Here is a 27,008-nt window from a genome sequence, read left to right on the forward strand (position 1 = left end):
AACGCGTTTCCGCGCAGTTTGAGCTACAGTTTCAGATGCGAGGCTAGTCATGACTCGTCATGTTGAATGAATAAATAGTTGTCACACTCTGCCTCATTTATTATGGTTGATATATTTAACCTACTGCCTTTTGAGGAATTTTATTCGACTTGTTAGGTCATGTCTGATTTAGTTACGTGTCAGGAACAAAGCCTCAACAACATGGAGACACTATTCCTGTCACGTTTGTGTTTACTTGCACTGGCTACGAAAGCACACAGGCAGCTTCAAGGAATGGTTGCTTTCAGATACATATGTCATCTAACATATATCATATACAAGATGTGACATCAAATTTGCAATGGTTTTACACAATGAAGTTATTATTTCACTACTCACGCGAAATAGTTTATGATTATATTATATATTTGTCATCTTGTATTTCTGCATTCTGTAAAAATATTAGAAAACAAGTTGTTTCTCTATTCACCTGACAAAAGGTTAGTCCAACTTTTAAATGGTTTAGAATTCTATTAATCAATCCAAAGTTACAGATGCCTCTAAATGCTAAGCTAATTAGCAATTATCTGGCTCATATAATAGTTTGTATATAAAATGGTAAACGACTGGACGTATACCGAGGTCATTATACTCAGTGCAAGAAGGGACCCGGAGGTCAGGACTGCAGCCTGCTGCTCGCGGGGCCCCGCCCACGCGGTGACGTCACGGGGAGCGTGCGGAGCAGAGCGAGGAAAAGCAGCTTTAATTGTGGGGCGGCGAGGAGAGCCAGCGATGGCTTGTCTCAGGCAGGAGCAGCGCTACGGGCTCTGCTGCGGCAGGACCAGCAGAAGCAGCCCCAGCAGGACGCTGTACCACGTCAAGCTGACGGACACGGCCATCAGGGCGCTGGAGGCTTATCAGAACGCCAAGGTACCGCTGCCTCGCGAGCGCGCGCGCGTGTGTGTGTGTGTGTGTGTGTGTGTGTGTGTGTGTGTGTGTGTGTGTGTGTGTGTGTGTGCGGGCGCGCGCGCGCGCGCGTGCGTGTTTGGGGAACGAATTAATTCTTACAGTACACTTGTCGGATCTGCCGCTCGCGCGCCTCTGCGCTGCCTCTAAAGAGAGACAGCGAAGCGGCGCGCGAGGCGACGGCTCCGCCGGTCTCGCCTCGCGGCGCGCAGACCGTCAGGTGTGGTGTAAATAATTAAACGGGAGAAGTTGGAACAAGTTTGCAGTTTCTGGCCCCGCAGCGGCCGAACCCTGTGATTGTCTCTGACGGGTCAGCTGTTCGGTGGGAAACACGGCCCGGAGCCCCGGAGTCAACTCCTCTAACTGACAGATGGGCTCGTTCGCGTCTTAATGAGCTCCAGTAAAACAACATTAGCGCATAATTGCTTGTGTAACGTTAACTTGCATTCAGTTGAACTACGCTCTTCTTACTTCTGTCTCTTCTGTCTCTTTAGGGATCTTTACCCAGTGAACCATCAATTTGCTTCAAAGGGAGCCAGGGGGTGAGTGTGGTTAACTTATTGTAAGAAAAGTAAAAGCTGCACCCAGTTTAACCAGTGTTTAAATAACCTCTGTTTGCAAAGGCAAAGCATGTCTAAACGCAGGAATCCACATTAAATACAAGCAGCCTTTCACTGTGACGTCTAATGAGCGTGTGTCAACCTGCTTTTCGGTTCTTCCACTGCAACAAAGCTTTTGTTTATCACACATTGCTGCTGTTCAGTGGGAGCCGGTGGCTGGTCGTCTCCAGCAGACAGGAGGCAAGCAGGTTACTGGGGCAGGCTGGTGACTGTGGGGAGGCTTTGTTGGGTCAGTGAGCGGTGCTGGGAAAACGGGCTGGAGGGAGGGACGTGCACGCTCGACGTGCACTGAGCCAGAGCCAGGAGTGGGAGAGGCGTTCTGGTGAAGTGGACCGGGAGCTCTGATCTGGACCGGGAGCTGTGGACCGGGAGCTGTGAACTGGGAGCTGTGGACCGGGAGCTCTGATCTGGACCGGGAGCTGTGAACTGGGAGCTGTGGACCGGGAGCTCTGATCTGGACCGGGAGCTGTGAACTGGGAGCTGTGGACCGGGAGCTCTGATCTGGACCGGGAGCTGTGGCCCGGGAGCTGTGAACTGGACTGGGAGCTGTGGACCAGGAGCTGTGAACTGGGAGCTGTGGACCCGGAGTTCTGGACCGGGAGCTGTGAACTGGGAGCTATGGACCGGGAGCTGTGAACCGGGAGCTGTGAACCGGGAGCTGTGGACCCGGAGTTGTGGACCAGGAGCTCTGATCTGGACCGGGAGCTGTGAACTGGGAGCTGTGAACTGGGAGCTGTGGACCAGGAGCTCTGATCTGGACCGGGAGCTGTGAACTGGGAGCTATGGACCGGGAGCTGTGGACCGGGAGCTGTGGACCGGGAGCTGTGGACCGGGAGCTGTGGACCGGGAGCTGTGAACCGGGAGCTGTGGACCGGGAGCTCTGATCTGGACCGGGAGCTGTGAACTGGGAGCTGTGGACCGGGAGCTGTGGACCGGGAGCTGTGAACTGGGAGCTGTGGACCGGGAGCTGTGAACTGGGAGTTGTGAACTGGGAGCTGTGGACCGGGAGCTCTGATCTGCCCCTGGAGATAGGGCGAACATTAGCAGTTGTCCATGACTCTTAAAGTCAAACCAGAACGTGCAGTAAAGCAGAGCTGTGTTTTCAGTCGGGACCAGCTGTGTCCGTGGGGGAGTGCTCAACTCCTCAGTAATGCTAATTGCACGGCCTTGTGGGAAGCGGCTGCAGCCCCCTTCCTGTGGCGTCAGCATGAGCGGAAGGTGACGCGTTTGGTCCGAGTCCAGTCTGAGCGCGTGTGACTGTGACTGGACTCGATGGATGCAGTTTGTTGTGTGTCAGTTTATTGAGCAACCGTCCAGGTTTTGGCTCCGTGTCTGCGTGTGCTGCTGCATGAGGTATAAGGAAGCAGCTCCGGGGGAGTTTGTGTCTGGACGAACATGACGGTGGCATTAGGTTGAGAGAGAGAGGCTGCGAATCCAGTCCTCCAGCGTTGAAGCAGTTCTGCATACAACTCTGCTTAATGATTGGATTCAATTTAATTTAATGGATTCAATGTTCAGGTGAGGTGAAGACTGCACTGTGCAGCTCCAGGGCCCTCGTCTGAGGTTTTGGGCCGTCGCTTGAGGGACTGTATTAAATTTCACACCCGTCCTAAATGTGGCACAGAGGCCTGCAGTTATCAGGCAAATGAATGTTTCCAGTTAATTACAGGAGCCGCGATGCTGCTGATTACAGTGTGAGCTCCAACTTGCATTAGCTCTCCCTGCGCTTGCCTGACTCAGCCTTTTATGAATGTGTGTATTTGTTTGTGCGTGCGTGCGTGTGTGTGTGCAGCAGTAATGGCTGATATGAACCCTGGCCTGCTAATTTCCCCATCCCATTCTGTAGCCGGAGCCCCACCTTCGCTGTGCGTGCACCCAAAGTGTGAAAACACATCAGACACACTCGTTATATGAGTAATATTACATTGCCTCGTTTGTTTTCATGCATGTATTTTCCTATGTGTTAAACGTAGGTGTGGATCCTAAGTGTTATTCATATTATATCCCGTGTGGCCTGAAGCCATGATTTATTCATGTCCCACCTACTTATTCCTGTTCTGCCCGTCTGCCTATTGTGCAGTGGTCTTTAGCCTGTCAGCACCCGAGTGGATCCCCAGAGGACCGTGTGTGTGTGTGTGTGTGTGTGTGTGTGTGTGTGTGTGTGTGTGTGTGTGTGTGTGTGTGTGTGTGTGTGTGGTTGCTTGGTTTGTCCATGTGACTGAAAAACAGACAGGGGGGAATATATTTTTTTGCAATATGCTTCTATCTGTATTCATGTTTGAGTGAGTTGTTTTTTCTGGGTGCTGCTTATGCAGCGGCTCCCCAGAGTCTCCCCAGGATCGTGTGTTGTCTCCTCTGATTTGAATAACAATGAGTGTGGGAATTCAGACTGTGTGTTGTCACACTGATTGGATCACCCAAAATAAATCAGGTTCTTCGGGCCTTTACAGTCAGGCCAGATGTGCTGTGGCCTGTTTGTTTGTGCACAGCTCGATAGAAGCCTCCCTCCTCTTATGGAGGAGAGTCCTGAACCAAGAGCAATGCAAACATCCTGCATCAGAAAGGTTTAAATCTTGAACCATGCAGAAAGTTTCACGCACAGACTTTTATCTAATATCTGTTATTTTAACATGGGACACACTAATGGCATTGACTCTGCCAGATGCAGGCGAGTTAATTTGCACATAAATCATCCTGAAAGAAATATGTAAAAAGTACTTAAAGCCCGATCTAGAGCAATTAGGTGTGTGTGTGTGTGTGTGTGTGTGTGTGTGTGTGTGTGTGTGTGTGTGTGTGTGTGTGTGTGTGTGTGTGTGTGTGTGTGTGTGTGTGTGTGTGTGTGTGTGTGTGTGTGTGTGTGTGTGTGTGTGTGTGTGTGTGTGTGCGTGCGTGCGTGTGTGTGCGTGTTCTCTGAACAGCGTGTGCCCACAACAGGCACACGCTGCTCTGTGTTTTAATCACCGGTGGTTATAGTCAGCATCTTTTTCTAAAAGGTCACAATTAAAGTTCCTGCTTTGTTCAATTTGCGAACCTCTGAGAGATTAAAAGCAACCGCAGAAGCTCTGGACGAAAGTGTTTGAAGTGTTTCATACAACAAGTGTGTTGTATGAAGAGGCCGCACATCTCGTCTCCCTGAGGACGGTTGCACTTCCTCATGTGGAAATCTGCCCCATAACTTAATGAGGCGTAAAAGGCCACTTGATTCCCCTGAACATGTGTCATGGTACGATCCTGCATTGATGGCATTCTGTGGGAGTGCCCCCCCCCCCCCCCACACACACACACACACACACACACACACTCCATAGGTAGATGAAGTTGACAGTCTGGGCCTCAGGCACCTGCCACAGACGCACCGTTCTTGGCACCGGAGAGCAGCCTGAGGCGACGCCTGCAGCACAGCCCCCCCCCCCCCCCCCCCCCCCCCCCCCCCCCCCAGCCCTGGAACTGCAGCTCTATCTCCTGTGAATAGGAACGGAAGGTGATTACAGGCCGGGGCTTGATTACATGCGCTGCCTCCCACTCGAGGCGACCACATTAATCACCCAGTGTGAGCGCGTGGATCTCCGATGGGAAGACGACGCGGCGTAGCCTCGAGCCGCCAGCGCTGGGATGAACACTCACGCGTGAGGCGCACGGCGTGGCCAGTGCCGCTCCTGACGGGTCGCTGCGCTGGTCCCGGCTCTTTTCCACCGGGCCCGACACAAAGACGCATTGTGTTTTGTATCTCTGTCCTCCATTGTGGAAGGGAGTGCTCTTAAATGGCATGTGTCAACCCGTGGCCCTGGGAAAGATTCAGCTCCTTTGTTCGGGATGAGATGATAAGAAGCAGTGTTTACGGGTGAGTGGTGAAGACGGATGCGTGGCTAAGTTTGTGTGTGTGCAGTTGAGTGCGTCTCTGCAGAAAGGTTCGGCTGATACTTAGACTTTGGCCTTTCTCCCTCCTCGGCCTTATGAGTGGCAGTAATGCTGATTACACCCCTGTGAGAGGAGCCGGAGCTGAGCCTCTCTTTGCTCACGCCGGATTAACACACACACACACACACACACACACACACACACACACACACACACACACACACACACACACACACACACACAGAGTTTGCATTAGCACCCAGCATAGAGTGACTTGCCTCCTGCTGATAACAGGCAGCGGTGGTGGCGACAGGTTTCACTCCCTCCTCCTCCTCCCTCTCATCCCATCAACCAGAAAAGGGAAGCGGTGCCGTGGCATCCCACTCTGGAGCCGAAGAGGCCAGAACAAAAGGCAGCCTGTTTTCAGAAGGCCATTACTCAGGCTGCAGAGGATGTGGAAACAATAGGCTGCATGAGATCTACACCCAGACCCCACATTCACCCAAAAGGTAGCAGGAAACATAAACCCAGCGCAGCGACAGCAGTCTCTCACAGTTCTTGTTCAGCTGTCGTTTATCCTTTTGATGGAGCCATGAAAATGAGCTTTTCCTGTCTCCTCGAGACGTTTATGACAGTCGAGCCTGTCATAAATAGTGAGATAGTGTCGCCACACATACTGTACCATTGGCCTTTTATGTCGAGCTTTAGCAGCACAGTATGTTCAGACTTGGGCTTGGTGGTGACGTCACTGGTCTGACTGTTTCCACGTGAAACAAGCCAATCAACAGGAGAAAGCTAATCATCAATCGAGACGATCGAACAGGCTGTTTGTGGTTTCTGAAGCATAAACGCACGTGCCGGTTGCAGAAATATCTATAACCGCACATACAAATCTTTTTCTCAGCGACGTTCCGTACTGCAGAAATCCTGAGAACTACATGCAGCATCTGACCAAACCTCAGAGCTGCTGCAGCGCTGCCTTACGTAAGCTCACGGGGTGAAAAGTTGAGCTCTCTTCACATTTACTCAACCTAATTCAACAACTTGATTAATACAGAACCATATGCAGAAGCCCGAGGGAGAGCTCCAGTGCCGATGCTCATGCTTGGGTCGAGTGGAGGGACTGTGTCCTCTGTTGGGTGTGCAGCCGGTCCACTTCAGCCCCACCGCCCTCGTGATGGGCTGTAAACGTCTGCACCACGTTTGCACTTGCATAATTTCCTGGTGTTCGATCCAATAAGAGAGTTTTCCTTCACTTTCTGTCTGATGCCGATTATAAAACGTGAAACAAGTCTGTCAGAAAAACAAACACAGCTGAAACTGTATTCAAGGACAAAAGTGAAAGGCAGATGGAGGATGAGAGGTTGAACGGAGGAACGTGGTGAATGTGAAGCGTCTGTGGCCATGGCCTGACCTGAAGCGGTGAATTATGGCAGACTACCTGTCAAACAAAGCTGTTCCAGGGCCTGTTGTTGCCCTTTGGTGTTTAAGGGGTCACTGAGCATCACAGAGGTCACTCGGTCAAGTGTAAAACAACTTTAAGAACATGTGCGGCTTAAGAATAGACCCTTGCTAGTTGAACACCTTGGAAACGGCCAGAATGAACCCAGAGATTCCCTAAATAATTGACTTGAAAAGAGGTCGATAAATATTTGATTATTTATGGCGACCCGGATTCATTGAGGAGCGAGGTCCGCTGGCAGCAGAGCCTGTGGCAGTTGTTTGTTTGTGTGGGAGCTGGGCTCTGCTGGGAGGAGGCCGCTGATTGTAGTTTACACAGCTTGAAGTCTGCCCACGGTGCTCACGCGCTGCCGCCGGTGGACGGACGCCAGCTCCTCTGGGCTCCGCACACACCGCCCGGGACACGGCGCATCAATGATTAAGTATTATCTACATCCTGTGGAGGAAGCAGGAGGAAATGTGCTCTGATCTCAGGCTGAGAGGTGGAGGGCTCGTATAAAACGTGGATGCTGTCTTACTAAACAAACTCATCTGAGACATTGAATTTTCCACCTGCGAATCCATTTATCTCCTCCTGACGTCCTCATATAGACGCGTGAACTCACAGATTTTTTTTTTAGCAATAGCTTTGCTGCTTAGGATGTGAGTTCATGTGCAGTCTGAGAGCACTGAAGTATTTTTCCAAGTGGCGTTTGTCCAGACTGCTGCTGTTCTAATGCTGTAGCTCCCAGAAAAGCTAATTATACCTAATGTTATACTTGGAATTCAACACGAGCAGTAATGATCTTGACCGTCCTGGCTGTCAGTCGGCCACGCTCAGTGCCCGGACAGTGGTGCGTTGGTGGACCAAGGTGTGAGTGTGGCTAACAGGCTAACGCTAGCAGCCTTAGTTCTTCATGTGATCATGATCATCCCAGCGTGGCGGCTCCCATGGAGACGCCATCACGGAGACGCCATCACGGAGACGCCATCACGGAGACGCCATCACGGAGACGCCATCACGGAGACGCCATGGAGACATAATGGAGCCGTCATGGTGTTCTATGACCACAGAGACGTGTGTGGATGTGGAGAAGCAAACCAGTTCTCAGGTGGTTCAAGTGAACTCCAAGCCAACATGAACGACCTTCACCTTTTAAATTCCAATTGGTAATTTTTGGTAAAACAGGCTGCAAACCCAAAATTACATAGTATCCAAGTATCATCTGCTTATCGGTCATGAGTCACTGTCTGAGCATTATAGCACCTACAGACAAATCTAGTGGAGGCGTCACGTGTTTACACCCTATTAATGAGTGAATCCAGCCTCATGGAGGCTCATGTGTGTCTTGAAGCGCTGTCTGGGTTTGTATGAATTCCTGTGGCGAGAGCCTTCATGTAAAGACGTGCGTCGGGTCTTAACGCAGATGAGCCGACCTTTTGTGTTGGGCCTGAAGTGAAGCCTCCGCAAGTAATGAGCCGCACACAGCTGCTCGTGGGCTGAGCTCTGTTCACTAAGTGTTTGTTTGGATCGAGTTCACGACCTTGTAAGCGTTAAACCGTTTGAATGTCATGTCCCTTTAAGTGGAGTTTGAACTCCGTTTGGACTATGAAACATGTTTAATATGAGGAAATCTAATTTTATCATCTGTATAAAGAAACTGTAGAAGTGCTGGAAGCCTGTGACTCAAAGTTTAAAAGCATCTTTTTGTGTTGCGTAATCTTGCACATCTCCCCAAATGCCATTAAAATTGCAAAGGCCTCCTGAGTAGTAATGAATACTTGACCTGACCGTGTCTGCAGCTCCTGTGTCTCTGTAATGTTTCTGTAACGCACTGCTGCCGATTTCCCACAAAGCTAAATGGAAATACCAGGGCAGCAGTGAAGTATTGCAGAAATCTGCCTTCACAAACGTACAATTACGTCTTTTTTCGGTGGACAAATCGGCGAACGTCCTGCCTGTACGCCGGCCTGCGTCCGCCCTGATCTGTTATTATACTCGTCTGTTTGTGTGTCTGCCCTGGAGGTTCGCAGCCCTGGCTCCGCTGCGCTCCACTGAGTCTGCCAGGAGATCTCATGGACGCCTCGGCGGAGCGCTCCCAAAAAACACTGTTTACGCAAGGAGATTTATTTAAAGTTACTGTGTGTGTGTGTGTGTGTGTGTGTGTGTGTGTGTGTGTGTGTGTGTGTGTGTGTGTGTGTGTGTGTGTGTGTGTGTGTGTGTGTGTGTGTGTGTGTGTGTCCTGACACCTTGCTTCTAAGTCTGGGATGTTGGCAGACAAGTCCACAGATGCGTTGTTTGATTGATTGTTAATTGTTAATACTGATGGATTGTATTATAAAACACATAGATAGAAAATTATTTCAAAGTTTACTGTTTGTGTTATCTGAAAGCAGTCAAATCCCAGTACGTTTCTGTCCTGGAGCTTTTATTTTTTTCTCAGGATGTTCAAACTTTTCCTTTCTGATCTGATAGCTGCAGTTGTGAAAACTTTTCTGATTTATGCTGGTTGCAGAAACCGTGCCGTTGGACGGCCCCGCGCTCTTGGCTCCGCTGCAGTTGGCATCAGAGGAGCTGAAATTTTGTTGAGTAGATAATTGCTTTTTCTCTAGATTGACAGCTGGAAAGCACAAACGCATAAATGGTGCATGGACTCTGGGGAAACAGCGATATGTGAAAGCACCCGGCTGTTGGTAACGCACAGTAACCATACTGTACGTTAAAGACCTGGCTTTTTCTCTACGTAGAAACAGGACGATCCACGCGTGGTTTCCGTCTTATTGCTGCACTGATAAAACGCAGCGTTTCACATTAGCTCTGGAAGCTCTTGGTGGTGGAGGGGGGTCTCCTTTAGGAAACTCTGACTCTTCTGTGTGAACTGTTTCCTTCTAGTACATCAAGATCCCAGCTCCGTCGCCAGAGTCGCCGTCAGCTCTTCGTGTCTTCTCCTTCTACTTATCCAGCGACAGCAAAGACCAGCCGCAAGCCAGCTTCGACTGCATCCACCAGTATGCTTCCAGGTACGCAGCTGAAGTCGAGCGCCGCTGTGTTTATTGCTCGTTAGATGCGTGTGGGGCCGAACATCCTGTCTCCAGCGCCGTCCTCTGCAGGTCAGCTGGTTTGACAGTAGATGATCTTCATAGCTCACAGTCCTGCAGCAGGCTTGTTTCTAACTCCCTCACGTGTCTTTATGCCCATGCCTCTAATAAGAGACCCACTGTTTGCTCGACGCAGCATCGGGCCGTTGTAATTTCCTGTGTACTTTTGGGCTGACCTTCTCATTACTGAGACCTGTGGTGCCGTGTTTACGCAGTGGATGTGCTCAGAAAGTGAGGGTTACTGCTCCTACTGCCAGATGGCCTGATCTGGACTCAAATCCGCTCTGGCTCCAGTCGGCTGCTGGAACCAGTAGCCAACCAGTGGTGGAGCGAGATTGTGCTTGTTTTAAGACGCGGCGAATCGAGGGGAGGAATGATGTGCACACAAGTATGTGGCTGCGTTGTGAAAGTTGGTCTTTAATCCCAAAACATAAATTTGGCAGCACAGTAAATCTCTGATCTGTTGAGAGTAATTATGAAGCCCAGGTTTGTGTATTCTACTTTTGTCCAAGACGATCTTTGTGTTGCAAGTGCTGGCGGGAGCAAAGCTAATCCTTAGGTTTTCATGGGGCTCCGTCCTGCTGTGAACCAGGATATCTGGCTTCCTCACCTAGCAGATATCAGGGCTATAAGTAGCCTGTGACATAACAGAGCGTGTTAGCGAGCTTTCAGGGCAAATGAAATGCTGCATGATGCTGCGAGGTGGCTTTTAGAGTGTTTTACTGCCCAGCCAGCAGAGATTCCTGTGGTTCACTGACTCTGTGTTCATGTGTCGCAGCGACGGCCGTGAGCAGCTGGAAGGTCAGGGAGTCATTCAGGACAAGATCACGGTGTGCGCCACCGACGACTCCTACCAGATGACGCGCGAGAGGATGTCGCAGGTGGAGAAGGACAGCTGGAGCCGCTCTGCCATCGAGATCAAGCCCGGAGCCACGCACCCAAGTAAGACGAGGAGCCCCGGTGGAGCAGAAGCAGAGGATCACGAGATGACGTTCACCGGGAAAGGCCAAAGAGCCCGAGGCTGCGAGGAAAGGATCAGCACCTGGATGTGAACGCGTTAATGACTTAAACATAAAAATAGAAACCAAATGGCAGCCATGAGTAACAGGAATGTTTGCCTTACTTGAAAATTCTAGCTGGCTTCATGAGCTGAAACCCAGATATTTTCCTTATGTGACATGAAATGAAACCAGATGTGCTATTATGGGCTAATATTCCTCTAAAGCTGTGATCATTCGCTTGTGTTATAGTCATAATCTCAAAGGATGCCTTTTGCTTCACGTTAGAGCTTCGAGTCTGATGCTACTTCTTCGTTCTCCTCTCCAACCGTCTCTGCGCTTATGCAACGCGGTTCCTTGGCTCGGTTCTAGGCCCCCTGTCAGGCCTGGACCCCCCGGGGGCATGAACTCTGGGAAGCTCAGGCTAAATTTAGACTTTGTGTAACAAATGACTTGATATAATAGTATAATCTGATATTCTGATAAGAACTGCCCTCTCATGACATGACAAAAGCTACCGCTTGTATCAAACGTGCTCTGCACCCCAGACCATGACCGTGACCAACCAAACTGTTGATGTGATTATTATGTGATAGTGGAGTAATGACGATGCACAGAGTTACTGTCTCTGGGCTCAGTTCTGTTACCTCTGCCCAACTCTGACCTTCAAAGCGCAGATTACCCGTAATGGGATTAGTACGGAGAGATGGCTCTCGCTGCGCTAACCTGACCCACATGTCTGCAGTCGGAATGTTAGACGTGACCAGTGCAGCATTTATATTTTAACTGGTGTGTGTATGCGATTAGATTATATTTTATTACGTAGCTTTTTTTTTCATAAAAACACTGGGCAAGTGTTGAAATGCCAGTTTTAAACCTTCGCTGCCCACATTACTGATTCAACTTGATCTCTGCCATAAAAAGTGTTTTACTTTTTGAATGCATGCATGACCCTTTAACTGCATTCCAGTCAGACTTCCCTCGCAGGCAAATTAAATCTAATGAGCTTAAGATTAAGTCTCTGAAATGTCAGGACCCTCCGGGGATCCGGTTTCTTATGTCTTTCTGTTACGCATTGGTGAGGAAGGACTGTGTTGCGTGTTACACCGTCTGAGTGCTGTTCTTCCTGTGTGCAGGTAAGTGTGTGAAGTTCCACAAGAGGCCAGTTCCCGCCCCCGGGGCCGACGGCAGCCCGTACAAGCAGCCGGCCGGCGGCCGGAGGACCGGGAGCGCGCCGGCGCCGGCTCACAGGCCCCTGAGGGAGCGCGTCATCCACCTGCTGGCTCACAAGCCCTACAGGAAGCCGGAGCTGCTGCTGTGGCTGGAGAGGGAGCGAGGCAGCCCCAGAGACAAGGCCGAGCTCGGCGCCGTGCTGGAGGAGGTGCGTTCGCTGGCGCCGATGGGGACGGAGCGCGTTTCAGTGTCACAGTGACAACACAGTGGATAAGAGGCAAATAGAGTCAGTTATATAAACATCCGACAAATGTCCTTAACATCATGGATGCAAAAATGTTTCGTAATCGTTCCTAATTCATTACATATTCTGCATTTTTTTTGCAGTGTTGAATTTGACAGATTAAGTGTATATTGTGATTTACTTGTTGAAGGAAACCAGAGGTCAGTTGTGCTTTTTTTCAGACGTGTGAGCTAATTTTCATATGTGACTTTCCATTTCTAAAGTGTGTACATATATTTTGAGTTCCTCCTAGTGTGTGTGTGCGTGTGTGTGTGTGCGTGTGTGTGTGTGCGTGTGTGTGTGTGTGTGTGTGTGTGTGTGTGTGTGCGTGTGTGTGTGTGTGTGTGTGTGTGATTAGATTTCTGCTGTAACTGCCTCTGTACAGGCTGTGTTTGCATTAGGCTCTGCTCTGTCAGGAGCCCCCAGAAAGACAGATGTGCCTCAGAGCAGCAGCTTGAGGAGGTTAAAGTCACTGCGACAGGATAAAAAGGCCTCTCACATGTGACCAGAGAAAGAGTTTCGATTTTCACTAGTTTTTATTTTCCACTTGTTTCAGCTTGTTTTAATCTGTAGTTAGTTTGACCATTTAACTTGCTCACACTGATAATACAAATTCAAACATACAATATGAAAGCTGAAATTTTGTCACTCTATTTGAAGCTATAGAAACAATTAGAAGGTGAATTATTCCGTGCATTGGCTTTCAGGTGTCGAAGGTGAATCCCAAAGACAACAGCTATCTGCTGAGAGACGACTTCTACAAGTTTGTGCAGAAGGACTGGCCCGGCTACAGCGAGGACGAGAGGCAGCTGATCAGCCGGCTGCTGGCCAGGTGTGTGTGTGTGTGTGTGTGTGTGTGTGTGTGTGTGTGTGTGTGTGTGTGTGTGTGTGTGTGTGTGTGTGTGTGTGTGTGTGTGTGTGTGTGTGTGTGTGTGTGTGTGTGTGTGTGTACACACCGTGCACCCTTCTCACTTTTCATTGTTCCATGACTATCTGGGCATTCCCTCAAGGCTCCAGGCACAAAGCTGATTATTGTCGTCCCTGCTCTCCACTTTTTCTGTCTTTCCTGTATATCGCGGTGTTTTCACAGGTGCTAATCTGCACTCGGCAGCAGAACTTGCCCGAACCTGCTGCTCAGCCTTTCCTTTTCAGGCTCCGCTCCTCCCGTCAGTCCACACGGCTCTGTAGCGCCTGCAATTAAAGTGAAACGTTTAATTTGGTCTCATTGTTTAAACGCTCATGGTCCCTTTTTTTTGTTCTGTGAAACAGGAAATTGCAACCACAGGGCTGCAACCAATCAAGGAGTATTCAAGCAAACGTGTCGGTCGTGAAGACGTCCGAGGACACGACAGCCAAAAGTCCTGCAGTGGTAAAGTCCAGTGCTGCTCCCCTTCAATAAAATAGAAAAATATGTAGTAGTGTTTGAGATGAAGCTCAATTTGTGTGTTTTCCAGAAACGTCCTGTGCCTTTTGACTCAGTGGAAAGTCTGGCTGCGAAGAGACAGAGACTCACAGAGCAGCGGTTCCACCAGCAGCCTGCTGCTCATGTGCCCTTAACCAGTAAAGGAGGACATGACTGTGCAGCTGCCGCCCTCAGCCCCAGCTTCCACACAAAAACGGACTTTCAGAGGACGAGTAGTCAGAGCGACTCCGCAGGGGGCCACCGGCCCTTTGGTGCCACGCACAAACTGCCCTGCACACCTGACGCGCCCGTGTCAGCGAGCAGAGAGGAGCCCACAGTGGAAGCTCTGCAGGCGCCGCCGGCCGCCGCCGCCGCCGCCGCCGCTCACCCGCAGCTCGCCAGCAGCCAGCACCGGAAGAAGAGGTCCAAGAAGCACAAAGACAAGGAGCGGGAGAGGCTGAAGGACGGCTGGCTGGACTCCAGTCCTCGTCTCAAGCAGAGCCCAGACAAACTTGACAGTAAGACGGTTTTCTTCACCAGGAGCCTCTGACATCCGCTGAACACACATTTTATTTTCCCATATTGCAGTGGAGGCACTTTTGCTCCCACATAAGTTCACGCTTTGGTGACCAGGGGTGCGTGAGGTCTGGCTGCGCAGCCCACAGTGTCACAGCCCGCTGCTGCATTCGCTCCGTCTGTTTGCTCCATCGCTCTCTCCCGAGTCCTCGGTGTGTTGTGTGGCTGATTGACTCAACAACATGTCGAGCGGAGCCGTGGGTCTCTAAGCTGAGACGTCTCCTGGTACCCACAAGCTCTTAGGCTGTCTGCACATAGGCGGGCAGGAACACACACACACACACACACACACACACACAAACACACACACACACACTGTGGCTGTTTGAAAAACAAAAACACATTGCTTAACATCGAGACAAAGTGTCATGATGACTATATTAACTCCACTCTGTGTAATGTTGTTGTATTTTCTCTCCGTGTTTTTCCAGATCCGGACATCACAAATGCTGTGGCCTCCGAGGAGAAGCCAGACTATGTGCAGTGAGTGTAAACATGTTAAGTCATTTGGTTGTCGTTGTTCCATGCAGTGTGTTACCACTGTGGTTCCCGTTTATGATCTATTGCCCATTAAATATAGTTGGGAACAAAGTTAACATGCACAGGGCTTTTTAAACACATTTACTTTTTTTTCTATATTTATTATTCACCCACAAAATAAATAGTTTGCAATAATTCTTACTAACAATAATACAACCAATTAAAACTGGGTGGTGATCGTCTCGTAAGTCTGTTAACGGGGAACAGCACACAGAGCCACTAAGATGTTGACTCTATTCACTCCACCTCTGGCCTTTTGTCCTGTTGAATTTCCTCCTAAACATGAGAAGTTGTCCAGAAGACTCACGGTCTTTCATTATTACAATACTGCCACCATGTGTTCGAAGTAGGAACTGCAGCAACAAAGAAAATTTACATTAGAAATGTTAATAGGGAAATATACAATATTTACAACATCTTCACTAACTGCACAAGTGTTTGTGTCTCCTTGTAGCGTCTATGGCGCCATAACGAGTTTGGAGCAGCGTCAGCGGTACCATGAGGATTTCTGCTCCGAGTACGACGAGTACAAGGACCTCCACTCGCGGATCGCCACCATAACCCACATGTTCGTTCAGCTCGGATCCAAGATCAAGAGCCTGTCTCCCGGCACGCAGGAGTATAAGGTACGTTGTCATCAGATCTCCCATGTGATTCGTGATGATACGGCTGTATTTTATACTCAAAACTATATCATTTTTGTTGTTGTTGGTTTTGTTGTTTCCCTTTTTTAGATAATGGAAGAACAAATCCTAGAAAAGTACAACAAATATCGTAAGGTACGTCAAAGTGTTGCTGCCATTTAAATGGTTACATGGGAGCAGGATTTAAAATTGCACAAATTGATTTAGAATTTAAATGAGCATCAATCAAGGGGTGGCCAGAAAATCCAATCTGGGTCTGAATGTCCTGTTCGTGTTTAATGTCATCATGTGACTGAACAGAGACTGTTGCTGTGTGTTAGAATAAAGGAATACGATAACCTTTGATAGAGCCTTGTCTCCTTTGTGCACAGAGGTTTCCAGGCTACCGGGAAGAGAAGAAGCGCTGCGAGTACCTCCATGAGAAACTGTCCTACATCAAACAGCTCATTGTGGACTACGACGTCTCCCAGGCGTCGTCGTAGCGTTAGCTTTCCCCACGCACGCGCTGACGCCATGTTTGTTTCATATGCAGTCAACACGTGTGTCACACCAGGCGTCGGGATTTAAGATAAGAGAAGAGGCGGCTGCTCCTGCTGAGGTCACGAGTCTGAGCTTCCTGTGTTATTAGCCTTCCAGGTATCATGTGTTGCATATTACACCTACAGAACAGCTTTGAATCCTGGGAATTTCACTTCAGCCCCGTCTGACAGCGTCCTGAATGCTTCTTAAAACTCACGAAAAGCCATTTTGTTGGAAACGTCCCAAAAGGGGGCAGATATGAATTCACCCTGATTTTTGTTTATAATGTTTTAGTCCAAGCAAGATTTTAATATGCAGCTTGAAAAGTGTGGAGCCTTTGTGTGCTCATCAAAGTTCTCCCAGGCGTGTGTGTGATTGAAGTGGCACACTGCAACTGAAAGAACCGTCCTCTCATCTCAGACTTCATATTTATAGGTGAATTCACCTGTTCCCGGTGCAGGAAACTGTATGTTTGACATGTTAACACTTAATAATAATAATAATAATAATAATAATAATAATCTCACACTCTGACTCTCGCACATGAAGTTGAAAATGATAAAACAGCATTTTTTAAAGCTACTGTAGGTTCAATGGAAAATCACATGGAATATGCAGCGACGCTCGCATCCATGCGTTCCGCTGCCGAACACTACGATGAGGTATTTGCTGTCTCCCAAATGCACTTGTGTTTATATAAAGTATTTGTTTACCACTCCCCTTATTTTAGCGTCGGGTAAAGGGACCAAAGTGCAGCCTTGTGGGCTGTTGCATTAATATGTTGAGGAAAGATGGCTTTGTTCCTCAAAACATTTACACACAAAGTCTAGTTTAAAGTATTTTAACTCGCAGGAAAGATTTGTCTTTCCCTCTTCTGCTTAGAACTACTGATGTATTTATTTGCCGCCTTTTTCATGTTTCATGTGTTGCTGGGCTTCTCGGTTCTATGCACCAGGTTCACTTTGTAATCCACACCTCTGGAGCGATGGAGGAGTTGTTTTGCCTCGCTCTGTGTGTTTGCCCCTGTGTGACCTGACACAAAAGACTACAGGAAGAAGAGCCGTAAGACTCGGCTCAGGTGCAAAGCAATGAGACATCGGGTATTTGTTCATTGGTCGCTTTGCGCTGCTGAATTGATGTAGTTCACAGTAATTTAAGAAAACATAAAACTGGTCAGTGATTTCTGAGTCTCACTGTCTTCAGGGAACAGCTGTTTGTTCAAAGTATATGATATAAGGTAAAAAGTGGACCTTTACTACATCATCAACAGTTGTGGTACTTACTGTAGGTGTTTTGAATACTTTTATATCCCTCACTTTCCAAATAGTAATCACTACCATCAGACTGTAATTGTTCGTGGTGGTTGCAATTTTTGAAGCGATTGTCAAACTGCAGGTAGAGGCCTTAAGATTAACCTGTCACAGGACACAAGTCTCCAAACTGCCAAACTCAGCATGGAGCCGCTCTCGCACGTTTTCTGCCTTCTGTGAGTGGATGCAGTTACACTTGTCTTAGCGAATCACAATGAATGAACTACGGCTCTTGAATATTGTTTGTTACAGTGGAAGCTGAAAAACATTCAATGCTCATTTTGATCAGCTGTGATGCATATACTATATTCATAAGTAATCCTTTGTGTCAACATTCCTGTCCACATCCTGTTTAACTGGAACACCTTTTTTGCGATATTCCATCCACATTTAATGACTGTAAGGCGACTGCTGGTTTGGAGAGAACGAGGGTATAATGATGCAAATTGGTTGCAAACGATGGGCCGCTTCATTTTCTCCGCTCACTGAACATGTTGAACGAATCACTGGCCGTTCTTACACAATCATTAACTGTACAGGTTGTAATCACAAGCTACAATACAGGTTTCACATTGCGTTTTGTTTTTGGAGCGGTGCTGGGCAGTTATAAGGCACCAGCGTGTACCACAGCCTGTTTTCATGTGCTGCACATGTGCTGATGGGAGAAGCCTCGTCCCGTCGCCGCGGTGACCAAGATGGAGAGTCTGCTTTAGCATCTGCTTTATACCCTTGTATACGTTTTTCCTGTTGTGCAAGGTTCAAACTATTAAAAGCATAAACACATTTGTTTTTGCAATTTCATTGTATTCTAAAGCCGTGCTCCCTGAAATCTATTTGTAAAACATTACTGCTTTCTTTAAATGCAATCCAGCCATGTAGGCTTCTGCACTGGGAAAGAAAGAATGAGTGAAACGTTAATTAGAGACAGTTTTGTCATCAGTTCTACGAAAGATCCACAGCAACGACAAATGGAACTGCAGAGAGAACGAAAGGCTTTCGTTTTCTGCGGTTACTTGGCAACGCTGCGCCTAAGAAGACGCCGTTGTCATGACGACAGTGAGACTCCGCACATTCCGATCCTGCTAACGTGGCTCCAGCTTAGCTAGCTCGGCTAAAGACGGGTACGTTACGACTGCTTGCTAACACACTACACAATAACAAATACTGAATTATATTAACAGTAACTCATCATGCGCCCGTCATGTCCAGTACCTCGGACGAAGTCGCCTTGCCGTGTTATTTAGTGCGTACGTAAGCTAACGTTAGCCACTACGTAAACTACGCAATTTATGTGATAAATATACTCGCTGTTCATATGCTGGCTCGCATCAATTATATTGTTCTTCGTGGTGTATTCATATGGAATTTCCAAGTAATTATTTTTACTTTATTGGATCTGGCGTTTGTAAATGGAAAACAACTACCCCTGAAGCCAGTATACGGGTTTATGAATTATTTATTTTTGTAGGAAGTTACAGCAAACATAATATTTTTCTTGTGAAATGACTTCGTGTCTGTTCGTTTGACGTCTATTTAAGGTGCACAGGATTTGGATTTGTAAATGGATTCATCTTGGGAATCCAGTGGGAACATTCCTTCTTTGGAACTGTCCAGCGCAGCGCAGGTACAGAGCTGATGAATAAACCCTGGGCTTCTGAAGGAACGCGTCCCCCTCATTTGTTGGCTAATTGCTCTTGTGACGTGTCCATCAGCTTCCGGACGGCAGCACGTGCCTGGCGAGCTCAGAGGATGGCGCGTACCTCGGCCTGGGCCACGCCCACGGCCTGTCTGTGTGGCGCGCGTGCCCTCCTGTCTGCGACGCTGAGTGGCTGCAGGACGAGCTGGAAATCACGTCCATTCAGATGACTGGGGCCGCAGAGGCAGCGTATCTGCTGGGCACCGTGGACGACATGGGTGAGTTGTATGGCGCTGATCAGCCTCCATGAAGACACGACCATGCGGCTTCAGCAGTTCAGCAATGACCACAGAGACGCTTGTCGACAAATGACTTTCCTCTGCAGGTGTTGCCAGAGTCTTTGCCTTCCACAATAAGAGCATTCACCTCCTCAGTGTTGTCAACACCATGGTGCGTTTTTAGCATCTTCTAAGAAATATACAATGGGCTCTTCTCTTACAGTATAGTTTGGTTTCATGATGTTTTTGTCTTTTTGTTGCATTTATTCTTCCAAATTTTGCAATAAATATTTAAAATCCCATCCACACTAGGAGGATATCAACAACAGGAGCATTTGCTCAACATTTGAACTCTCACAAGGAGGACATTATGGAGCTGCGTCATTCAGCTGTGAGTAGGAATTTACTTTTCATTTTAAACTGTGCATTTAAATACCTAATCTATTAAAATGTCATCCTTTCTTTAGGCAACTCTGCCTGTTGGCTCGAGATCTATCGCTTCCCCCTGAAAGCCTGGGTGAAGGAGTTAGCAGGTTCCCAGACAGAGGTATTGAACCGCATCGATCCATTCTTTATCCCTTCACCTGGAAAAGACTGACCTCTAATGAATCTTTCATCCAAGGACCCAGACTCTCCGTATGTCAGCGTGAAATGGTCTCTTTTGTCGATGGAAGCCAAAATGAAACCACCCAAAATTTCAGCAGGTGTGTTTTTTTATTAAAACAATATTTCTAGTCAGATCATAGAGGAATGGTCCACTTTGGCTGAGCGTCTGTTTCCCTTGTTTTGCCTGGAAGGACAACCTGACGTTCCACAGACAGCCGACTTTTTGACATTCTGTTTAGCTCAGGACGTCGACACCAGGCATCAACAGAGGGATGGACAAAAAGGAAAAACTATGGAAACCCCCGAAGGCCCAAGGTACAAAAGCAGTCACAGTTTCACTTGGGTTTTGGGTTTTGTCTTTGATGTATATTTTTACATGTATTTCTGATATTTTAAGTCATTTTGATGATGGCTATCCTCTGTAGTGTCCCCTCACTTCCTCCACTTCCCTCACTTCACCTTTTTCCATTTTTTGACAACACATTTGTTTTGGCCTTTTGTATTTTTCAGACGTTGCACTCAGCACTTTCTTCTCCCCTGCGCTCGGTTTCATGATGACTGCACAGAAACGTCCCGGCCAGGTTTGTTAGTGAGTGCGGTAGTGATGCTGTTGCATTGCTGAAGGTCAATGCAGCCTGTGACAGAGGTGCAGTATGATCACATCTGGCCGTGCCTCTTTTAACATCAGATTGAATCCTTTTCCGTCAGAATTGCCCGTTGCCGTCTGTTTGTGGTGGAGTGGCAGCCATAACCTACTTCAGTATGAGCTGCAAAAAGCATCGACTAAGAAAAAATCAAGTAGGACATTTCTATGGTGCCAATGTGCTGCATTTTCAAACGTTTATCCTGTGAGTCTCTGATGGCTTTTCCCTTAAGCCGATGCTCCGCCTGACGTGCTGCTGCCGAATGCAAAGAGAATCCTCTGCTCCGCTGTGAGTGGATGCACCCGTTACATAGCTCTGGGGCTGGACGACGCTGTGGTGTGTGTGTGGGACAGGAAATGTGGTGAGCAAATCATATGGTGAAGCAGTGGAAGCCTGACAGAGGATCCGTAACGTTTCCTTGTCTTTTCCTCAGGGTCTCCACTGTCGGTCTTAGCAGTAGCAGCGGACGGTCCCTTCTTCCGGATGCATTTTGTTGATAACTGGCCTGTGTCCGCTGATGATTCGCAGACATTTAACGCAGCACAAGTCCATTTACTGGTGACGTGTAAAAGTGGAGACATCCACGCGGTCACTGCAGACAGAGGGATGCAGTCGTGCTCAGTCCTGCTCCTCAAAAGGTCACCTGATAGATGCGTGGTTCCATATTTGAGGGGTTCTGTTAAATACTGGTCATATAATCAAGCTTCTCATTATTCCCTGTATCTGCTTAGACCTGAGGACAGTGCAGACCTCCCAAGTGTCACAGTTTTGCTGCCATTTCTGCACTGCTTGGCAAGTAAACAAATTTACATCTCATACAAACTTCATTACAGTCTTAATGTTGTTGAATATCTCTCTCTCTTATTGTCTTGCATCAACTAGATGCTAGTGGTGCAAAGAAGTGGAAAACTGCACCTTCATGACGTCATCAACAACAAATCTGTTTGTCTTCTGGCGGCTCCCAAAGCTCATCTGATTGCTTCTCCCTGCAAACCAGTTTTTACTCTGAACATCAAGCAGCAAACTTTGTACATTCGAGGTAAATCCACATTTTTACTTTGTTTTGTTTTGTGCCTTTAGGTGAAATAATAATTTTAGGGGAAAATCAGGTGACCTGCTGTTTACTGTGTGTCATTCAGGAAGTTCTTAAAATCACAAGAGCAAGATCAGTTGATGAAATGCTGTAACCTTTTCTGTCTCAGGTGATCAAGGCCACAGCTCCTCCTCCACAGAAATCAACCACAGTCGGCTTCTGCTTTTACGTTTTGGACAGTGTGAAGTTCTTAAGCCGTATGTTGTGACATTTCCACATTATTCACACAACAAAACCCAGAGCTTTGCCACTTTAGAGGAAGCCTGCAACCAGTATCTCCAACAAAGGTTCAACTTTTGGTTTTACATAATATCCAGCCATAAAATGGATACATGACATCTTAAAGCCACCGTGATAAATGTGTCTGAAAGTAGTGTGTTGCGTTATTGTGCAGGACACTGTCTGTGCATGAAAGGAACAAAGCTATAACACAGACCTGGAAACAACTACAGGAAAGGAGAGACGATGCAGCCAGTTGAAGTGCGTTTGTGGTGTCGTCTCAACATCTTCGCTGCTCACAGCTCGACTCTGTCTGACACACACAGGTACGATTATACAGTACAGCCGACTGGAGTGAAATGGTGTAAGAGGGAGCCAGGGTTAGAAACACCTGCCCAGTGGAGGATCCCTTTACGAGACTGTAGTGTGAGAAACTACCGATGTACTGTATGGATGGACTCATGTTAATACATCACGCTTCTTATTTGTTTCTCTGCTGATACCATAATATATATATTTGAGTGCATTGCTCCCTCATTTGTATTCCATTCACTGGTGACATTAGTTCATACCATGGCATATTTCTAGGAAAGCCAACTCATAACAATGTTAACGCTTGTATGAATGATTCCTAATAAGCTTCACTACGAGTTGATCCAAAGAGACGCCAGTTACTCACTTAGTGTGTAATGACAGCACAGGTGCTCTGTACACAGAACGTGACGTGTGTTACTGCATTGTACCATGAAAACGATTCAGTCAGCACCTGTAAGACCTGACTCTATGTTTTCACTGTATGAAGACTTCATGTAGACAGAAAATGGTGACACAGCAGTTTTTCATCAAAGCAATATTACACGTCTTGACATGTTTTCTTTGCTACATTGTTTCTTTTATGAAACATAAAAGAACTTGACTCACATTTAAACTCTGTAAATTGTAATTGTACGTCCACTGTGTCACAGGGTAGAATGGCCTTTTCATCCGAGCACTGACTCATCACTGATAATAGGTCGGCGTTGCCTCGGGGATCCTACTGCTGCACATCAGCGGAGGCACAGAGGCGTGTGCGCTTAAGAAATCTGCACATGCTTTGTACAAACGGATGGTGATTCTGCGCAACACTAATTTGTTTAAGTTTCCCAGCGGCCGCCGATTCACAGTAGACGTGTTAAATCCCACTGATTAGTCACAATTCAAACTGACAATACACATACACATAAGTTACAATGAAAGCACGCTATAGTCTGTGATTCAATCAGCAGCCAGCAATTATTATTAGAGATGCACTGACATATATAACATAACTCACAGAGCATGAAAGACATTAATGCTTGTGAACAAAAGCTGAAATAACTATGAAAGATAAGGCTTAAGTCAGTTCAATTATAGCAAATACAAAGGAGCTAAAAGGAGATGCTAGTTTTGATTTGTAGCTAAAATAAAAAGTCATATTTAAGGATAACAAGACCCCATATACTACGTTCTGTAAATAATAATAATAATAACACTATAGTTATAGAGTAGCAATAAACTCGTCCTCTCTCTTGTGATGCTCATTCGGCAACATTATCTGCTGGTGAAAAGCTTTTTAATCATCACCACACCAACGTCTCCTGGCTCAGGGCTCGCCTCTCTTTTTGTGCCCTGAAGAGTTTCCCCCACAAGTGAAGGAGCCGCTTACGACCGTGTTATTATCCCCGTCTGACGCGGCGGCGGCGGCGCTGCAGTAGCGTCTCCGGATCCCCTTCCTGAAGTAAATGGTGAACAGGCCGTAGATGAGGGGGTCGAGGCAGGCGTTCAACAGACCAAAGATGAACAGTATGTGGCTCAGCGAGTGGGACACCTTCACCCGCAGGTCATCGGGGAAGAACCAGTACCACAGGCCCAGCAGGTAGTAGGGCGTCCAGCAGATGATGAAGGACAAAACGATGACGATGCTCATCTTCAGGGTTCTCATCCGCGCTCGGGGGATGTTGTTCTTAGAACAGCGCAAGTGCACTTCATTGGGGGGCACTGGAGGCAGCAGAGATGGAAAAAGACATGAACATACTAGCAGGGATATGTTTGTTCACATGTATTTACAATCTTCACGCTAAACCTACGGTTGTCCATCTTCAGCCGTTTGGAGATTTCACAGAAGATCCTGTTGTAGCAGGTGATCATGATGATCAGCGGCAGCAGGAAGAGGCAGCAGAACGTGAACATGTTGTAGGCGGTTTCATGCCAGTGGGCGGCGAAGCTTCCGCGCGTCGTACACTGAGTGAAGGCCTCCGGGCGAACGATGGTCACGCTGTGGAAGAGGAATAACTGGAGGGAGAGAGAGCGTGGGATGATCAGGACACGCGGTAACGTCCGCCGCTCGTCTGGGGCTTCTCTCATGTGCGTCTGTTTCCACCTGATATAATGTTCAGCTACAGGATCCAAAGGCACAAGTCTGAACAGTAGAATAAAGATACTGGACCCGGGTTCTGGAGCATTACCTACCTGAGGCACTGACAGGATGACACTCATGGCCCACGCCACCGTCAGCATGGCCCGGTTCCGCCTCCGGGCTTTGTTGATGGCCAGCGGGTTGAGGATGGCCGCCTGCCGGTCCAGACTGATCACCACCGTCACAAAGGCGCACGAGTACATGGCCTGCAGCTTCAGGAACATCAGCAGCCTGCAGGCGAAGTCCCCGGCCAGCCACTGCACCGTGAGGTTCCACACGGCGTCCACGGGCATCACCACGAAGGTCACCAGCAGGTCGGCCACGGTCAGGTTCAGGATCAGCACCCTCACGTGCGACTTGCGCTTCCCGTCGCCGTGCGCCGCCCACAGAACGGCCAGGTTGCAAAAGGCGGACGCGCCGCAGAGGATGAAGGTGACGATCACTCGGACCTTGGCCGCCGTGGTGAACGTGGGCAGCAGCAGGGCGTCGTCCCCCGACGACCAGTTGCCCGGGGGCGAGGAGCCGTTGCAGCTGGCGTTGGGCCGGTGGTCTGCGCTCAGCTGGTACATGCCCCCCGCGGAGTCACACGGAGCGGCGTTCATCGTCGGAAGCTCGCGGGGGAAGAAGCATGGTGAGGATCCACGCGGAGGGGCAGCGCTGGAGACGGGAGGGGGGAGAACAGCTGTCGGCGGAGTTCACGACGCACGAGCCCGGGGCCACGAAGTGGGCAGAAACACAAGCAAACAACACGAAGTGTGTTCAGATGTGGAAAATTGATTTGTAGCAAAATAAAATTCGTTCCTCAGGTTCCAGTCACACAGGCACCAACGGATCAACTCATGCTGTTGTTTCATAATAAACACATTTCTGTAAATTATCAAAATAAATAAACACCGTTTGTTTTGATCCTGTAAATGTTTCTACATATTATCTCCGCACGCGGTAACAAATCATGCGGTCGTCAGAAAGATGCGTGAATGCTGCTCCCATCTCTTGACCCTCGTCTCTAATATCAAATTAAAGTAAGGATCGTGGCCACGAAGAAATAACTCACGGTCATGTGATGAGGGCGCCTTGCTGGTCTCTAGTGTTTATAATAAGCGGCGCCTGGATGAAGTCGCGGGAAGTTTCCGTTTCCAAGTTTCTTGCGGTTTCCCACACCTCCGCATCTGCTCATCCGCTCATCTGCTCTCCAGCGCGTCCAGAGGCGCTTTGCAGCCGCTGCAGCCTCGTCCACGCAGACATCAGCGCATCAGAGCATTCATGTTCCGGGGTGTGGTCTGACTCCGAGCTCACGTTATTGGACGTGGCTGGAAGAGATTCTAATAAAACAGTGTTTATGTGCGGGTAAAGTGTGACTGAAGGAGAAAAAGAGTGTTATTTGTCCATACCGTGATGGCAACGCTTTCCTCTTCTCTGCGCACTATTGTTTGATAATTTTGCTCAAATGATCATTGTCAGGTTGATGAACGGGCATCTCTCTCTGACGGGAGTGGCTCCAGGTGAAATCACTAACCATGATGCCTCCACCGTCGCACCAGGAGTAAATGCTTGCTGTGCAGAAGCACGTAGAATTGCTTCATTAGGCGCTGCTTCATTAGGAAGCATGACGATCTTTATTCAGGTCTCGCCCCTCACACACACAGCGTTTAGTTCATGTACTGTAGTTCAGGAACTCAGTCTGGGAAACATTTACTCTAACTGCAAATGTATTGTCTTAAGAAATACAGAAGTTTAAATACAAAATGTTCATGTTCATTCTTTTTATTTATGTATGATTTATTGTACTATTAATACTGTTTAATCAGTCCACATCTTATCATTAGTTTTCCAGACACCTCTACCTGCCTGTTGGTGAATCCAGGTTTGTTCCAGCTTCCTCTGTGATGTCCTTGTATGCATGTTGCATGATCTGTTTTGTTTTACAGATATGGATTAATTTCCCTGGTTCCTATTTAGCATAGACTTCTATGTGTTGATCTAGATGCGACCAGGAAGGAAGAGAACATGTTGACCCAGAACATGTTGTTATTTGTCAGCACAGTCTTCTGGGTTCGTTTATCACGGGCCCCGAGCATGAAGCTGTGTCACAACACAAGCCCTCACTCTTAATTCACACTCGTTTATGTTAATGAATCATTACAGTACTTTGGATACATTTAAAACTAATTTAATGCAATAAAACAATAAAACACATACAGAACCAGTAAAAATCAGTTGCCATCACTTTTTTGGGCTCCAAGATATTTAATAAAGACTATTTTTTTAATTCATGTAAAAAAGAATAAAGACTTTTTTTCTGTTCACTACTTATTATAAATATGACCACAAACCAAAATAAACAAAACACATGACAAATTATGAAATAAATTGGATGTGGGTGTATAAACGCAATATACATACAAAATGTTCCCACTTCTGGTCTTTTTTATTAATACCAAAAACATTTCTAAGTGCTTTTGCCTTCTGCTTTTGTTCATTTTAACTAGTCACGATGCTGCAGTGGCTCAGAAAGCACAGCGTTAACTCCAGGCAGGTATAACAGAAAGGTCAAATTTGCTCTTAATCAACAACATGAAAAGGTCAGAACCAGGAAGTCCTGTTAGAAAGCGGGGTGAGAAGCTGATCAGGAGTCTAAAAACCAAACAGGACAACACAAGAGACAAGGACCTGAAGCTGCAGCTGACGCAA

The 27,008-nt window shown here is 47.7% G+C and overlaps 3 protein-coding genes across 5 annotated transcripts; 2 read left to right on the forward strand and 1 right to left on the reverse strand.

Moving 5' to 3' along the window:
• Positions 1-644: 644 nt before the first annotated feature.
• Positions 645-18,190, forward strand: LOC114852631 (RNA polymerase II elongation factor ELL-like). The gene is made up of 12 exons (XM_029145159.3): positions 645-909; positions 1,440-1,487; positions 9,757-9,884; positions 10,741-10,904; positions 12,097-12,341; positions 13,124-13,248; positions 13,686-13,785; positions 13,871-14,336; positions 14,826-14,877; positions 15,389-15,560; positions 15,669-15,713; positions 15,950-18,190. Exons 1-12 carry the CDS (start codon positions 772-774, stop codon positions 16,058-16,060), a joined length of 1,794 nt encoding a protein of 597 aa, XP_029000992.1. The 5' UTR covers positions 645-771; the 3' UTR covers positions 16,061-18,190.
• A 122-nt stretch (positions 18,191-18,312) lies between these two features.
• Positions 18,313-22,409, forward strand: wdr93 (WD repeat domain 93). 3 transcript variants are annotated; one of them, XM_029145161.3, is made up of 16 exons: positions 18,313-18,528; positions 18,946-19,031; positions 19,120-19,321; positions 19,429-19,493; positions 19,634-19,712; positions 19,789-19,868; positions 19,944-20,025; positions 20,119-20,242; positions 20,438-20,508; positions 20,636-20,725; positions 20,804-20,932; positions 21,005-21,209; positions 21,303-21,363; positions 21,454-21,610; positions 21,774-21,951; positions 22,059-22,409. In XM_029145161.3, exons 2-16 carry the CDS (start codon positions 18,969-18,971, stop codon positions 22,141-22,143), a joined length of 1,671 nt encoding a protein of 556 aa, XP_029000994.1. In that variant the 5' UTR covers positions 18,313-18,528; positions 18,946-18,968; the 3' UTR covers positions 22,144-22,409. The 3 variants fall into 3 exon arrangements, with proteins under 3 accessions (XP_029000994.1, XP_029000995.1, XP_055363143.1); XM_029145162.3 differs by having other exon boundaries at positions 20,804-20,929; XM_055507168.1 differs by having other exon boundaries at positions 18,954-19,031.
• On the reverse strand, positions 21,605-25,116 carry LOC114852635 (putative gonadotropin-releasing hormone II receptor). Its single transcript, XM_029145166.3, is given in 4 exon segments — positions 21,605-23,529; positions 23,532-23,899; positions 23,989-24,193; positions 24,371-25,116. Coding segments are annotated over 4 exon segments (1,170 nt in total). The 5' UTR covers positions 24,920-25,116; the 3' UTR covers positions 21,605-23,481.
• Positions 25,117-27,008: the final 1,892 nt, after the last annotated feature.

This window comes from Betta splendens, chromosome 3 (genome assembly GCF_900634795.4).
Source record: "Betta splendens chromosome 3, fBetSpl5.4, whole genome shotgun sequence".
Lineage (NCBI taxonomy): Eukaryota > Metazoa > Chordata > Actinopteri > Anabantiformes > Osphronemidae > Betta > Betta splendens.